This window comes from Schistocerca americana, chromosome 2, assembly GCF_021461395.2.
Source record: "Schistocerca americana isolate TAMUIC-IGC-003095 chromosome 2, iqSchAmer2.1, whole genome shotgun sequence".
Classification (NCBI taxonomy): Eukaryota; Metazoa; Arthropoda; class Insecta; order Orthoptera; family Acrididae; genus Schistocerca; species Schistocerca americana.
Window position 1 is genome coordinate 97,932,843 of NC_060120.1, and position 13,862 is coordinate 97,946,704.

Genomic DNA, 13,862 nt, shown 5'->3' on the forward strand with positions numbered 1-13,862 from the left:
TCACATTTTTGTAGTTCTAGCTTCAAAATTGTCTTAACAGTGACATATTTTCGGAAAGCAGTTCATAATTTATTCCACCCCCTTAGGAGTGGAATTCTGAACAATCCTTTCTTAAATGATGCCTACAGTATAAGATCAACACCCTCTCCAAATTTCAAGTTTCTATCCTTAGCGGTTTGGGCTGGGTGATGGGCTTGTTTCATCCCCTTTAGTGGCTGAATTTCCAAACACAGTGAAACATGTATTTTTCCATTTCTAACCACGAAACCAAACTCAAATTTTAATACATTCAGCTTTAAAAATGCTTTAATAATGAAATATTTTCATAAAAAAATTCATTCCTATTTCACCACCTTAGGGGTTGAATGTCCAAAAACATTAAAACATGCATTTTTCTATTTGAAAATGAGAAGTGAAATTCCAATTGTCACTAGATGTAGCTTAAAAATATTTAGTAGTTCTTTGATGATTTATTTTTAAAAATGTTTTCACTCACTATTTCACACCCACAGGGGTTAAATTTAAAAAATGCTGAAAAACATATTTTTTTAAATTTCTGACTAAGAAACCAAAATAATAATTTTTGTAGTGCTAGCTTAAGAATTGCCTTAATAGCGACATACTTTCAAAAAACCTTTCTTCCCCTATTTCAAAGACACCAACCACTTCCTTGAACGCCTGGAATCCTTACCCAATCTGTTACCCCCGGAAACCATCCTTGTAACCATTGATGCCACGTCCTTATACACAAATATTCCGCACGTCCAGGGCCTCGCTGTGATGGAGCATTTCCTTTCACGCCGATCACCTGCCACCCTACCTAAAACCTCTTTCCTCATTACCTTAGCCAGCTTCATCCTGACCCACAACTTCTTCACTTTTGAAGGCCAGACATACCAACAATTAAAGGGAACAGCCATGGGTACCAGGATGGCCCCCTCGTACGCCAACCTATTCATGGGTCGCTTAGAGGAAGCCTTCTTGGTTACCCAAGTCTGCCAACCCAAAGTTTGGTACAGATTTATTGATGACATCTTCATGATCTGGACTCACAGTGGAGAAGAACTCCAGAATTTCCTCTCCAACCTCAACTCCTTTGGTTCCATCAGATTCACCTGGTCCTACTCCAGATCCCATGCCACTTTCCTTGACGTTGACCTCCACCTGTCCAATGGCCAACTTCACACGTCCGTCCACATCAAACCCACCAACAAGCAACAGTACCTCCATTATGACAGCTGCCACCCATTCCACATCAAACGGTCCCTTCCCTACAGCCTAGGTCTTCGTGGCAAACGAATCTGCTCTACTCCGGAATCCCTGAATCATTACACCAACAACCTGAAAACAGCTTTCGCATCCCGCAACTACCCTCCCGACCTGGTACAGAAGCAAATAACCAGAGCCATTTCCTCGTCCCCTCGAACCCAAAATCCCCCACAGAAGAACCACAAAAGTGCCCCACTTGTGACAGGATACTTTCCGGGACTGGACCAGACACTGAATGTGGCTCTCCAGCAGGGATACGACTTCCTCAAATCCTGCCCTGAAATGAGATCCATCCTTCATGAAATCCTCCCCACTCCGCCAAGAGTGTCTTTCCGCCGTCCACCTAACCTTCGTAACCTGTTAGTTCATCCCTATGAAATCCCCAAACCACCTCCCCACCCTCTGGCTCCTATCCTTGTAACCGCCCCTGATGGAAAACCTGTCCCATGCACCCTCCCACCACCACCTACTCCAGTCCTGTAACCCGGAAGGTGTACACGATCAAAGGCAGAGCCACGTGTGAAAGCACCCACGTGATTTACCAACTGACCTGCCTACACTGTGTTGCATTCTATGTGGGAATGACCAGCAACAAACTGTCCATTCGCATGAATGGACACAGGCAGACAGTGTTTGTTGGTAATGAGGATCACCCTGTGGCTAAACATGCCTTGGTGCACAGCCAGCACATCTTGGCACAGTGTTACACCGTCCGGGTTATCTGGATACTTCCCACCAACACCAACCTATCCGAACTCCGGAGATGGGAACTTGCCCTTCAGTATATCCTCTCTTCTCGTCATCCGCCAGGCCTCAATCTCCGCTAATTTCAAGTTGCCGCCACTCATACCTCACCTGTCTTTCAACAACTTCTTTGCCTCTACACTTCTGCCTCGACTGACATCTCTGCCCAAACTCTTTGTCTTTAAATATGTCTGCTTGTGTCTGTATGTGTGGATGGATATGTGCGTGTGTGCGATTGTATACCTGTCCTTTTTTCCCCCAAAGGTAAGTCTTTCCGCTCCCGGGATTGGAATGACTCCTTACCCTCTCCCTTAAAACCCACTTCCTTTCGTCTTCCCCTCTCCTTCCCTCTTTCCTGATGAGGCAACAGTTTGTTGCGAAAGCTTGAATTTTGTGTGTATGTTTGTGTTTGTTTGTGTGTCTATCGACCTGCCAGCGCTTTCGTTCGGTAAGTCACCTCATCTTTGTTTTTATATATAATTTACTGACTATTTAGATAAACTTCACGTAGCAAGATGCAAGTGTAGAAGCAGCTGGGCTTGCCCCACAACTTGAAGCCACTGGATTCCCTACTTGAAGCCACTGGGTTCCCTCAGTCCACAAACCCAATATTCTTTCACCCAAGCTGGAATACTGATGTCCCAGAAATTGAACACAGCAGTAGAGTATATGAACTCTATCAATGATTCATGAGCCTGCCTGAGCACAAAGAATTTGATAAGATGCATGAACAACATTAAACTTCAGCAGAGCAATACTCATAATATTCTCAGCTCAGATCTTAATGCTTCTGAATTTCACTAGTCTGGAATCAACACAACCAGAGTGTGTACTGATCACATGCCAGCAGACCCCTCAGTTTACATTCAAGATTGACATTTTTACAGCCAGTTAGACTTTGGATTGTTTGTAATGCATTTGGTCCAGAGGGCAGCAGACTTTGAGTCACCACACTGCCTGCAGTGCTGGTTAGTGAGCAGCCCCTCATATTTGCTCTCCACAGAGCAATTCATCAAGACTGTTATGGGTATTATCTGCTGCAAAGTGTGAATGTCTGGATTGGGCACTGGTCACTCTGGTTGATTCTCTTAATCAGCACTAAGATCCAATTACGGGATCTCTGTCTTTTTTAGTAAAACCATTCAAAACTTAAGTGGTGTTAAAAGGGGAAGAACTTTTCTGTCAAGGCATGAACACTGTTTAAGAACAGAACCTAGTGTTAAGCACAAAATAAAGGCGAAGCTAACTATATTACAAGTATCTTTGTGATGGTACTGTATCTACTAACCTTTCCTATGACTGTACGAGTGTGTCTGATTACATACCAAAAAATAATGACCAGAGAATTTAATAACAAACTGGAACAGTAATTTTTATTTGTCTACTTATTTAATTTTGAGTCAATGACAAAATTATGTATAAATAAACAAAACTTACCGAAAAACAATAAAATATAATAAAAACATAGTCTTGTGAAATTACAAACTGAAAAGATAATAGTAGTAGTAGTAGTAGTAGTAGTAGTAATGAAAGAAGGATGGAAAATGGCACATTGTTCTGCTTCATAAGAAAGGGGACAAACATGATGCTGACAACTGTGTACCTCTAAAATCCTTTCAAAAATACTTCTCATTAGGATAGAGTGACCCTACATAAACAACCAGGATTCTGGAAAGGCCACTCCTGCACTGTGCAACTCCTGAATTTGAAGCCAATCATCTGTCACAGAATGCCGATTTCCAGGAAAATTATGCTGTCTTTCATAGACTTCAAAATGACTTTTGACTTGATGGACAGGGAGACTCTGGATGGGATCATCAAGGAATTTGGTGTCAAGCCCAAACTGGCAAACATAATCAACGAGACCTTAACAGGCACAATCTCCCAAGTGAAGTTCGTGGGAGAACTGATCCGAGGTCTTTGAAGTAAAGACAGGTGTGAGACAGGTGATCATCTATCACCACTACTATTCAGCTGTGTTCTATAAAAGATGGTGATAGTTTCAAAATCAAAACTTGAAAATACAAGAATAAGCCCGATCTGTTACGAATTAAAGCCAGCTGCCTGGCCTTTGTGGATGACTTTGCGAGACTCTTGGATAGCAGAGGCACAGTGAGCATCCACACCCACAAAGTTTCCTAGAAAGATCTGCTTGTACAAGGGGGCTGAGGATCTCAATACAAACTATGAAATTACTGATGAATGACGAATATGGACAAAAATTCCTTGAAACAGAAATAGGCCAAATTATGTGTGAAAGAACATACAAGAAAATTGACTAGATAAAGCTGCGATAAACAATTGGATTTTAAAAAAATTGAGAGTGTGTATGGGCTGGAGAAAATTTTTTACAACAAAACGTGCATTTGCTGGGATGCCAAACTAAGACAATGTAATATTGTGGACACAACAGAATGCCTGTATTCCAGTGAATGCCTTTCAATGAACTGCAAGCTAGAGAAGCTGGAGACCTCAGGAAGGAGAATCCTACAAAAAAAAATCATGGGTGCAATTCAGGTGAGACTGGATGAAAATTTTGGAGCAACAAAAGAATCTGCCAGACTGTGGTGAGGATCTCACAGACCATAAGCAAAATGAGGTGATGTTTTTTGGACACCTGTACAGAATGGACAAAAATAAACTGTCCAAACAAATACATGATACATTCTGGACCAAGAAGACTGTCACAACATGAATTAAGTAAGCTCAGAAAGGCCTTAAGAGATCCAACATCCCGGAACAGCCTTGTTAGAACAGGACATGTTTTGAAACATACTATAATGTCTGGAAGATTTCGAGGTTAACAAAATTTGTGCTAGATAATGGTCTTTGACTGAAACTAGTCACATATTAAAGAATAAAGTAAACAGCAGCTTATGTTGATAAGTCTTGTCATTTCTATGATTTATCAAAACTGGGAAATGATAAAAAAATATATTAAATCAATAATAATTTTACTCTTGGCACAGTATACAAACCTCAACTCCTCATCAAGTGTTTTAGAATACACTTGCATACATGAACTTAAATCAAAAATCTTGAATGTGCGATCCTCGCTGCAGGATATAAGTTTACTTTCATCAGGACTAAAACTGGCAGCAAACACTGTGCCTTGGTGACCTAGAAAGAATGGAAAAACATTCTGAGCTATTATAGAGTGACAAGGTTTGTGTAATTCACAGAACAGCGTATTTATACATTAACAATTTTCAGCATGGTGTTGTTCCTTTCTTATACAGAACTAATTGAAGGGGACAGCAAAAGAAAGTGCTAACCCTCAATATAGTAAGGACTGATCTGATCATGTTATCTGTTGATTCTGAATGCACTACGTTCAGGTAGTAATTAATTACACATGTACTGCAAAAAGCAACTTCGGGTATGTAAATTGTTTCGTGTTTTTGTATTTGTCTTCTTCTTGTCCGACATCTAGAATGAACTGTCTCAAAATATGCTCCTGTGGGATAGCACTTTCTTCCACTGATCTTTTCAATTGCAAATTGCTCAATTCAATTGAATAAATATTGCCTCAAGAACACAAATTATATCATAAAGATACATACAGCAAAAGAGAATTTTCTGACATAATATTCTGCACAATAAAGAATCTAAGAGGGACTGCAAACAACCTGATATGAAGCAATTTACCCCTGATAGTCAAACTTTGAATTCAAGCCACACGTGTATTCAAGTAAAATTAATGTGAGTATCCAGAGAAATACTACAAGAGAAAAAGTAATAGTGAAATAACACTAAGTAAGGGAGAGCTTATGCAACAAGCATAAATCGATCTACACTCCTGGAAATGGAAAAAAGAACACATTGACAACGGTGTGTCAGACCCACCATACTTGCTCCGGACACTGCGAGAGGGCTGTACAAGCAATGATCACACGCACGGCACAGCGGACACACCAGGAACCGCGGTGTTGGCCGTCGAATGGCGCTAGCTGCGCAGCATTTGTGCACCGCCGCCGTCAGTGTCAGCCAGTTTGCTGTGGCATACGGAGCTCCATCGCAGTCTTTAACACTGGTAGCATGCCGCGACAGCGTGGACGTGAACCGTATGTGCAGTTCACGGACTTTGAGCGAGGGCATATAGTGGGCATGCGGGAGGCCGGGTGGACGTACCGCCGAATTGCTCAACACGTGGGGCGTGAGGTCTCCACAGTACATCGATGTTGTCGCCAGTGGTCGGCGGAAGGTGCACGTGCCCGTCGACCTGGGACCGGACCGCAGCGACGCACGGATGCACGCCAAGACCGTAGGATCCTACGCAGTGCCGTAGGGGACCGCACCGCCACTTCCCAGCAAATCAGGGACACTGTTGCTCCTGGGGTATCGGCGAGGACCATTCGCAACCGTCTCCATGAAGCTGGGCTATGGTCCCGCACACCGTTAGGCCGTCTTCCGCTCACGCCCCAACATCGTGCAGCCCACCTCCAGTGGTGTCGCGATAGGCGTGAATGGAGGGACGAATGGAGACGTGTCGTCTTCAGCGATGAGAGTCGCTTCTGCCTTGGTGCCAATGATGGTCGTATGCGTGTTTGGCGCCGTGCAGGTGAGCGCCACAATCAGGACTGCATACGACCGAGGCACACAGGGCCAACACCCGGCATCATGGTGTGGGGAGCGATCTCCTACACTGGCCGTACACCACTGGTGATCGTCGAGGCGACACTGAATAGTGCACGGTACATCCAAACCGTCATCGAACCCATCGTTCTACCATTCCTAGACCGGCAAGGGAACTTGCTGTTCCAACAGGACAATGCACGTCCGCATGTATCCCGTGCCACCCAACGTGCTCTAGAAGGTGTAGGTCAACTACCCTGGCCAGCAAGATCTCCGGATCTGTCCCCCATTGAGCATGTTTGGGACTGGATGAAGCGTCGTCTCACACGGTCTGCACGTCCAGCATGAACGCTGGTCCAACTGAGGCGCCAGGTGGAAATGGCATGGCAAGCCGTTCCACAGGACTACATCCAGCATCTCTACGATCGTCTCCATGGGAGAATAGCAGCCTGCATTGCTGCGAAAGGTGGATATACACTGTACTAGTGCCGACATTGTGCATGCTCTGTTGCCTGTGTCTATGTGCCTGTGGTTCTGTCAGTGTGATCATGTGATGTATCTGACCCCAGGAATGTGTCAATAAAGTTTCCCCTTCCTGGGACAATGAATTCACGGTGTTCTTATTTCAATTTCCAGGAGTGTATAAACATATTTATTTAAAAGACAGTAGGACTAACCAAGTCTGTCACAAATATTATTGTTTCACATGTAATACATTTAAAAACTAATTTTCTCTTGTCCAGAACAAGAAACATAAATTCTTTAACATTAACAACGATTTCAGCCCTTTTGAGTCATTGGCCCAAAATCATGTGAAGCTTCATGTCCTGCTGAGAAAGGGAACTGACTGTCATCTATATCATCTGCCTGGATGCATATATACCGTGTAGTCAGTGGACCTCCTTGTTATTAGGAGAGGTCCTAATGATTCAGGTTTAACCATGAGTTTACATTGCTGTTGTGCCATGTATATATGGGACACAGTGAAGATAGCAGCATTTAGCAATATACACCTATGAAATATAGCTCTGCATCAAGGAACAGAGGGGCAGGGTTCCTAATCAGTGCCATGAAGTAGTAAGTTTTTGCACTCAGTGGCAAGAATTTGCTTCCTGAAAAGTATATTGTATTTATCAATCAAGTTTGTGACTACCTGTCACCTCACTTGTCAATACATGACCTTGTCCTTGATGGTGCTTTTTATTTTTGACAGTGTAAGTGAACGAATAAATGACTGTGAAAATTGTAATATATGTCACGATAAAGTGGTAAAGTTTTTAGAAACAGAACAGTTAAGGCTGCAAAAGTCATTAACAAATCAGTGCATGCTTAAGACAAATATTATGCTTCAAATTTACATATTTTAACATAAACCATGCTCTACATTATCACATGTCTTTTTGCAAGAAATTATACACAGTACTGCAGAATCAAAGGAGTTATGATTTCAGTTTGGTTGTGTATTACACATTTTAAGAATCATAAAACAAGGTTGCATACGTAGAAAAGACCTCGAGATACTAGAAAGTTTCAGACTCATTGTGTAATGGTAAGACAGAGATTTCAGAATCAGATTTTAACTTGTAAGACATTTCCAGAGGCAGATGTGGATTCTGACCACAATTTATTGGTTATGATCTGCAGATTGAAACTAAAGAAATTGCAAAAATGTAGGAAATTAAGGAAATGGGGACTGGATAAACTGAAAGAACCAGAGGTGGTTGGAAGTTTCAGAGGGGGCATTAGGTAATGACTGACTAAAACAGGAGAAAGGAAGACAGTAGAAGACACATGGGTAGTACTGAGAGAAGCAGTAGTAAAGGCGGCAGAGGATCAAATAGGAAAAATCAAGGCCTAACTGAAATCCTTGACTATCACAGGAGATATTGATTTTAACTGATGATAGGAGAAAATATAAAAATACAACAAATGAAGCAGGAAAAAAGGAATAAAAATGTCTAAAAATGAGATTACGGGGAAGTGCAAAATGGCTAAGCAGGACTGGCTCAAGGACAAATGTAAGAATTTAGAAGCATATTTCACTAGGGAAAAGATAGATACTGTCTACAGGGAAACTAAAGAGACCTCTGGAGAAGAGAGAAGCAAATGTATGAATATCAAGAGATCAGACGGAAAACCAGTCCTGTGCAAAGAAAGGAAAGCTGAATGGTGTAAGGAATATATAGACAGTCTATACAAGGGATACAAGCTTCAAGGCAATTTTATAACAATAGAAGAGGATGTAGATGAGGATGTGATGGGGGATGTGATACTAAAAAGAATAATTTGACAGAGCACTGAAAGAACGAAGTTGAAATAAGGCTCCAGAAGCAAACGAAATTCCATCAGAACTACTGACAGCCTTGGGAGAGCTAGCCTTGACAAAACTCTTTCACCAGGAGTGCATGATGTGTGAGAGATCTGGTGTGCAAGACGTATGAGAGAGGCACAGAATCCTCAGACTTCAAGAACATTGTAATAATTCCAATTCCAAAAAAAGCAGGTTCTGGCAGGTGTGAATTAATATTCACACCTGCCAGAACCTGCCTTTTTTGGAATTGGAATTATTACAATGTTCTTGAAGTCTGAGTATCAGTTTAATGTGTCATGGTTGCAAAACACTAACACACATTCATTATAGAAGAATGGAAAAACTGATAAAAGTTGACCTTGGAGAAAATCAGTTGGGATTCCAGAGAAACAAAGGAACATACGAGGCAATACTGACAGTAAGACTTATCTTAGAAGATAGGTTAAGGAAAGGCAAACCTATGTTTACAGCATTTGTAGATTTAGAGAAATCTTTTGATGATGTTGGCTGGAATACTCTCTTTGAAATTCTCATGGCAACTGGGGCAAAATACTAAGAGCAAAAGGATATATACAACTTGTATAATAACCAAATGATAGTTATAAGAGTCAGGGGCATGAAACGGAAACAGTGGTTGATAAGGGAGCGAGACAGAGTTATAGCCCATCACCAATGTTGTTCAATCAGTACATTGAGCTAGCAGGAGACCAAAGAAAAATTTGGAGTAGGAATTAAAGTTTAGGGGCAAGAAACAAAACTTTGGGGTTTGCTGATGACATTGTAATTCTGTCAGGCACAGCAAAGGACTTGGAATAGCAGGTAAATGGATTGGATAGTGTCTTGAAAGGATATACCGTATTTACTCGAATCTAAGCTGCACTTTTTTTTCCAGTTTTTGTAAGCCAAAAAACCGCCTGCGGCTTAGAATCGAGTGCAAAGCAAGCGGAAGTTCTGAAAAATGTTGGTAGGTGCCGCCACAACTAACTTCTGCCGTTTAATATATGTAGCCCTACACAGGCATGCTTTGTAGGCACAAAGATAAATACTGGCGCCAAAACCTCTGCGTAAGTAAATAAAATTAAAAAAAAAGGTGGAAGATGAGCTTTTTTTCTCCGCCCCGAGTTTCGGCCACTGCATTTTCATACATTATCCACTGAAGTAAATACAAATTCCGTATTGTTCATCTTCAAATGCAGCAGAATTTCAATGTAATACGAAAATCCGACTGGCAAGACTGTTTGGGATGTTTGTCAATATGGCAAACTCTACGTTCTGAATTTTTTCCTACCTGTGAGGAGAGATGGTTGCTAATAGCAACCTGACGAAATGTGAATCACATGCAGTATTCTCTTCACCATAAGAATAATACGAATATAAACATTTTGCCATGTATTCTTTCCTGTTTGCTTCTATCTCATTTAAATCCTGTCTGCCTAATAAACTACGAAACTAGAGTGAGACAACAGCAAATGCGGAAGAATATACATACATATCATGTCATGTTATATTCGTATTATTCTTATGCTGAATAGTGATACAATCAGAAATGAAGCACGGCAACTGACTAGATTTTTAAATCTAAGATGACTAATTTCTGTGCAGAATGTAATGTACTAAAGAGGCGTCTGCAAAGATTCTCAAACGGCGAAGAATTTTCGCTAAACTTTCGTTCAGAACATCTATCATTCGGCTCTTGTTGATCATTATCAAAGAAAGCAGCAGTGTAAGTAACAACACATAGCAGTCTCTTGCCATTGTTTTGCTAATGAGACGATTCCTCTCTCTCTCTCTTTTTTTTTCTAATTGTAAGCGGTGGTAGCGCGCACAAAAGCAAGCCATGCCGCGAGCAGCGACAGGCCGTAAACACGCACTATCAGAATGCGACCAACAATGCATGACACAGTACAGTAATGCATTTTCAGCTTAGAGTGACCGACATAAACACCGATAACAAAGAAAACGGCACTTATCAGATCAAAGCAAAATAAGCCATCAATTCAAACCAGACGAAGCACGTGAAAAAGGAAGGGTACCCGTATAAATATGGATGGAGCGCCTGACGCATAGCAATACCTGGTAAAGCTTAACTGCTAAGCTTACGACTCGAACCAAACTACTGTAGCTGTATCGTCATTCATTTGACCTAAATTGTGTCTCATATTACAATGGACCAACTTTGTTTCGATTTGGAGGTGCTGCCTAAAACTTTTCTCTCCCCTTGAATTTTGAGTCTCAAATTTCAGGTGCAGCTTAGATTCGGGAATTTTTTTTTTTCCTTTATTTCGAGTCTCATTTTTCAGGTGCGGCTTAGATTCGAGTGCGGCTTAGATTCAAGTAAATACGGTAAGATGAACATCAACAAAAGAAACACAACAATAGCGGAATGTAGTTGAATTAAATTAGGTGATGCTGAGAGAATTAAATTAGGAAATTAAACACTTCAAGTAGTCCTTGAGTTTTGTTATTTGGGCAGCAGAGTAACTGATGATGACTGAATTATAGAGGATATAAAATGTAGACTGGTAATGGCAAGAAAAGCGTTTCAGAAAAAAAGAAATTTGTTGACGTCAAATGTAGATGTAAGTGTTAGGAAGTCTTTTCTGAATGTATTTGTATGGAGGGTAGCCTTTTATGGAAGTGAAACATGGATAATAAACAGTACAGACAAAAAGAGAATATAAACTTTTGAAATGTGGTGCAACAGCAGATTGCTGAGGATTACATGGGCAGATCATGTAACTAAGGAGGAGATACTGAACAGAACTGGGGAGAAAAGAAATTTGTGGCACAAGCTGACTAGAAGAAGGGATTGATTCATAGGACACATTCTGAGACATTAATGGATCACCAATTAGTATTGGAGGGAAGTGTTGGGGGTAGAGGAAGACCAAGAGATGAATACAGTAAGCAGATTCAGAAGGATGTAAGTTGCAGTAGTTTTTTGGAGATGAACAGCTTGCTCAAGATAGAGTAGCATGGAGAGCTGCATCAAACTAGTCTTCAGACTGAAGACCACACAACTAACAACATGTATTACAAAACAAAACAAAAAAATTAAATAAAAAAACTAATAATGAAGCAATGAAAGTAAATATCTACCTGGCAATTTTCGCTCTAATGTGTAGTTCTCCAATGACCACAGAAGAAGATCACCATCTTTTGTTCCAGACACTAATCTCTTATTATTGCTGTAAACCAATTTCAAATTGTTAGAATATTACTCAAGTTGTGGAAAACCACACCAAATAAAATACTAGGCAATCAATTAATACAAAACAAATTTCAATAACCTTAAGTTACTATTATGACAGATGAGATAAAATGTGTGCCAACTCAAATGGTTCAAATGGCTCTGAGCACTACGGGACTCAACTGCTGAGGTCATTAGTCCCCTAGAACTTAGAACTAGTTAAACCTAACTAACCTAAGGACATCACAAACATCCATGCCCGAGGCAGGAGTCGAACCTGCGACCGTAGCGGTCTTGCGGTTCCAGACTGCAGCGCCTTTAACCGCACGGCCACTTCGGCCGGCTGTGCCAACTCATTGCCATATATTATACACTTTTTATCACACCCTCATGGAATATCCCATTTCAAAAGTTTTAAAAGATAATAGTATCAACTCCTTTTTGCCAATGAAATGCTCTTCCTTTTCATTAATAACATAGGGAAGAATACGTATAGCTAACAGCCTTGCAGACAATATAATGGAACCACAATTACACAAATCCCTGAGACTACTAGTGTCAGAGAGGCACCATTTTCAGGTTAGACTCATGATTTAGGAAGGCAGTTCTTATGGAAATTACAATGGCAGAAGACTCCCAGGAAATATGTAAGACATCGCTGAAAAGAAGTGTTTAGCTCATTTCACCAAAATACTTGAGGATTGAAAAATAAGATAGGAAGATAAGCTTTTTGTATTCAATCAGTTTTGGGATTGCAGCTAGAGGACGCTGACTTCTTGCCATGATATTTTGGCTGACAACCATACAGCCATTTTTACGTGAGTGTTCTGCACTGGAGACTGCTAGTTCACATTTCTAGCTTTATACCAGAAACGCGTGGAGGAGCGTGCACTCAGACAGCTGCTACATGAGCAACCCCTGTCAAGTCTCATATCCTCTTCAAATATTGCTCCAACTGTAGTGTACAGGTGCAAATGTAATGGTGATATTGCATGCGCACACTCTGTTGGAATGCGGGCTCACAGAGTTAAAATCCAGAAATCAAATTAATAAAAAGTTACTGTCACTCTATGTGCTGTTGGTCATGAAATGTTTTCTTTCTGAATATATTGATGAAATCACTGGGTCCCACACCTTATCCAGCTGAAAGGTGCCATCACAACTAATAAAATCTTCCGCCAAAAGTATTTACATCGAATCATTATTAACTGAAACACAGGAAGATTTTGTCAAGGCCAAGATCTCCATGACAGAATAATCCATGGAGCAATGTCCATGGAGATACAGTGCACAACTATGGCTGACTTACTGGGCTACGGAAGGCAAGGGTGGTAATCATGTTCAACAACATTGTCTGACCAAAGAAGCATTGTGACAATGGGAAGGTGATCTACAGATTCCACACCTCCGCAATCCCAGATTGTCCTTTGTTGAACCGAGAACAGATCAAATCTCAGTAGATAGGTGGAAATTATTTTGACAATGTTTCCTTAAAATTCTGCCTAATTTTGACAAAATATTACTGACACATGGGAGGACTGCCCTGGACTTGAACTGCTCCTTCTCCTCTTTGATCTCGTGGGCACTCACATTTCTTCCTCCTTAAAGATATGCAGATTTGATGTGGAGAATATCCATTATCTTTGAATACAGATTGTAGATATTCCAGATCCTTTGTGTTTGGTGGAAACAGCCCTACAAAAGAGCTGGAATTCCTACAATTTGTGTTCAAAGATAATGGATATTCTCCACATCAGATCGGCACAGCTTTGA

At 41.0% G+C, this 13,862-nt stretch overlaps 1 protein-coding gene across 2 annotated transcripts in view; it reads right to left on the reverse strand.

Moving 5' to 3' along the window:
- Positions 1-13,862, reverse strand: part of LOC124589612 (protein FAN-like) — a 201,822-nt gene that overhangs the window by 49,684 nt on the left and 138,276 nt on the right. For both annotated transcript variants that reach the window (XM_047131569.1, XM_047131568.1), the window contains 2 exons: positions 11,999-12,087; positions 4,992-5,133 (listed from right to left, as the gene is read on the reverse strand). In XM_047131569.1, the coding sequence (XP_046987525.1) occupies positions 4,992-5,133; positions 11,999-12,087 (231 nt within the window). The remainder of the gene's footprint in view (positions 1-4,991; positions 5,134-11,998; positions 12,088-13,862) is intronic.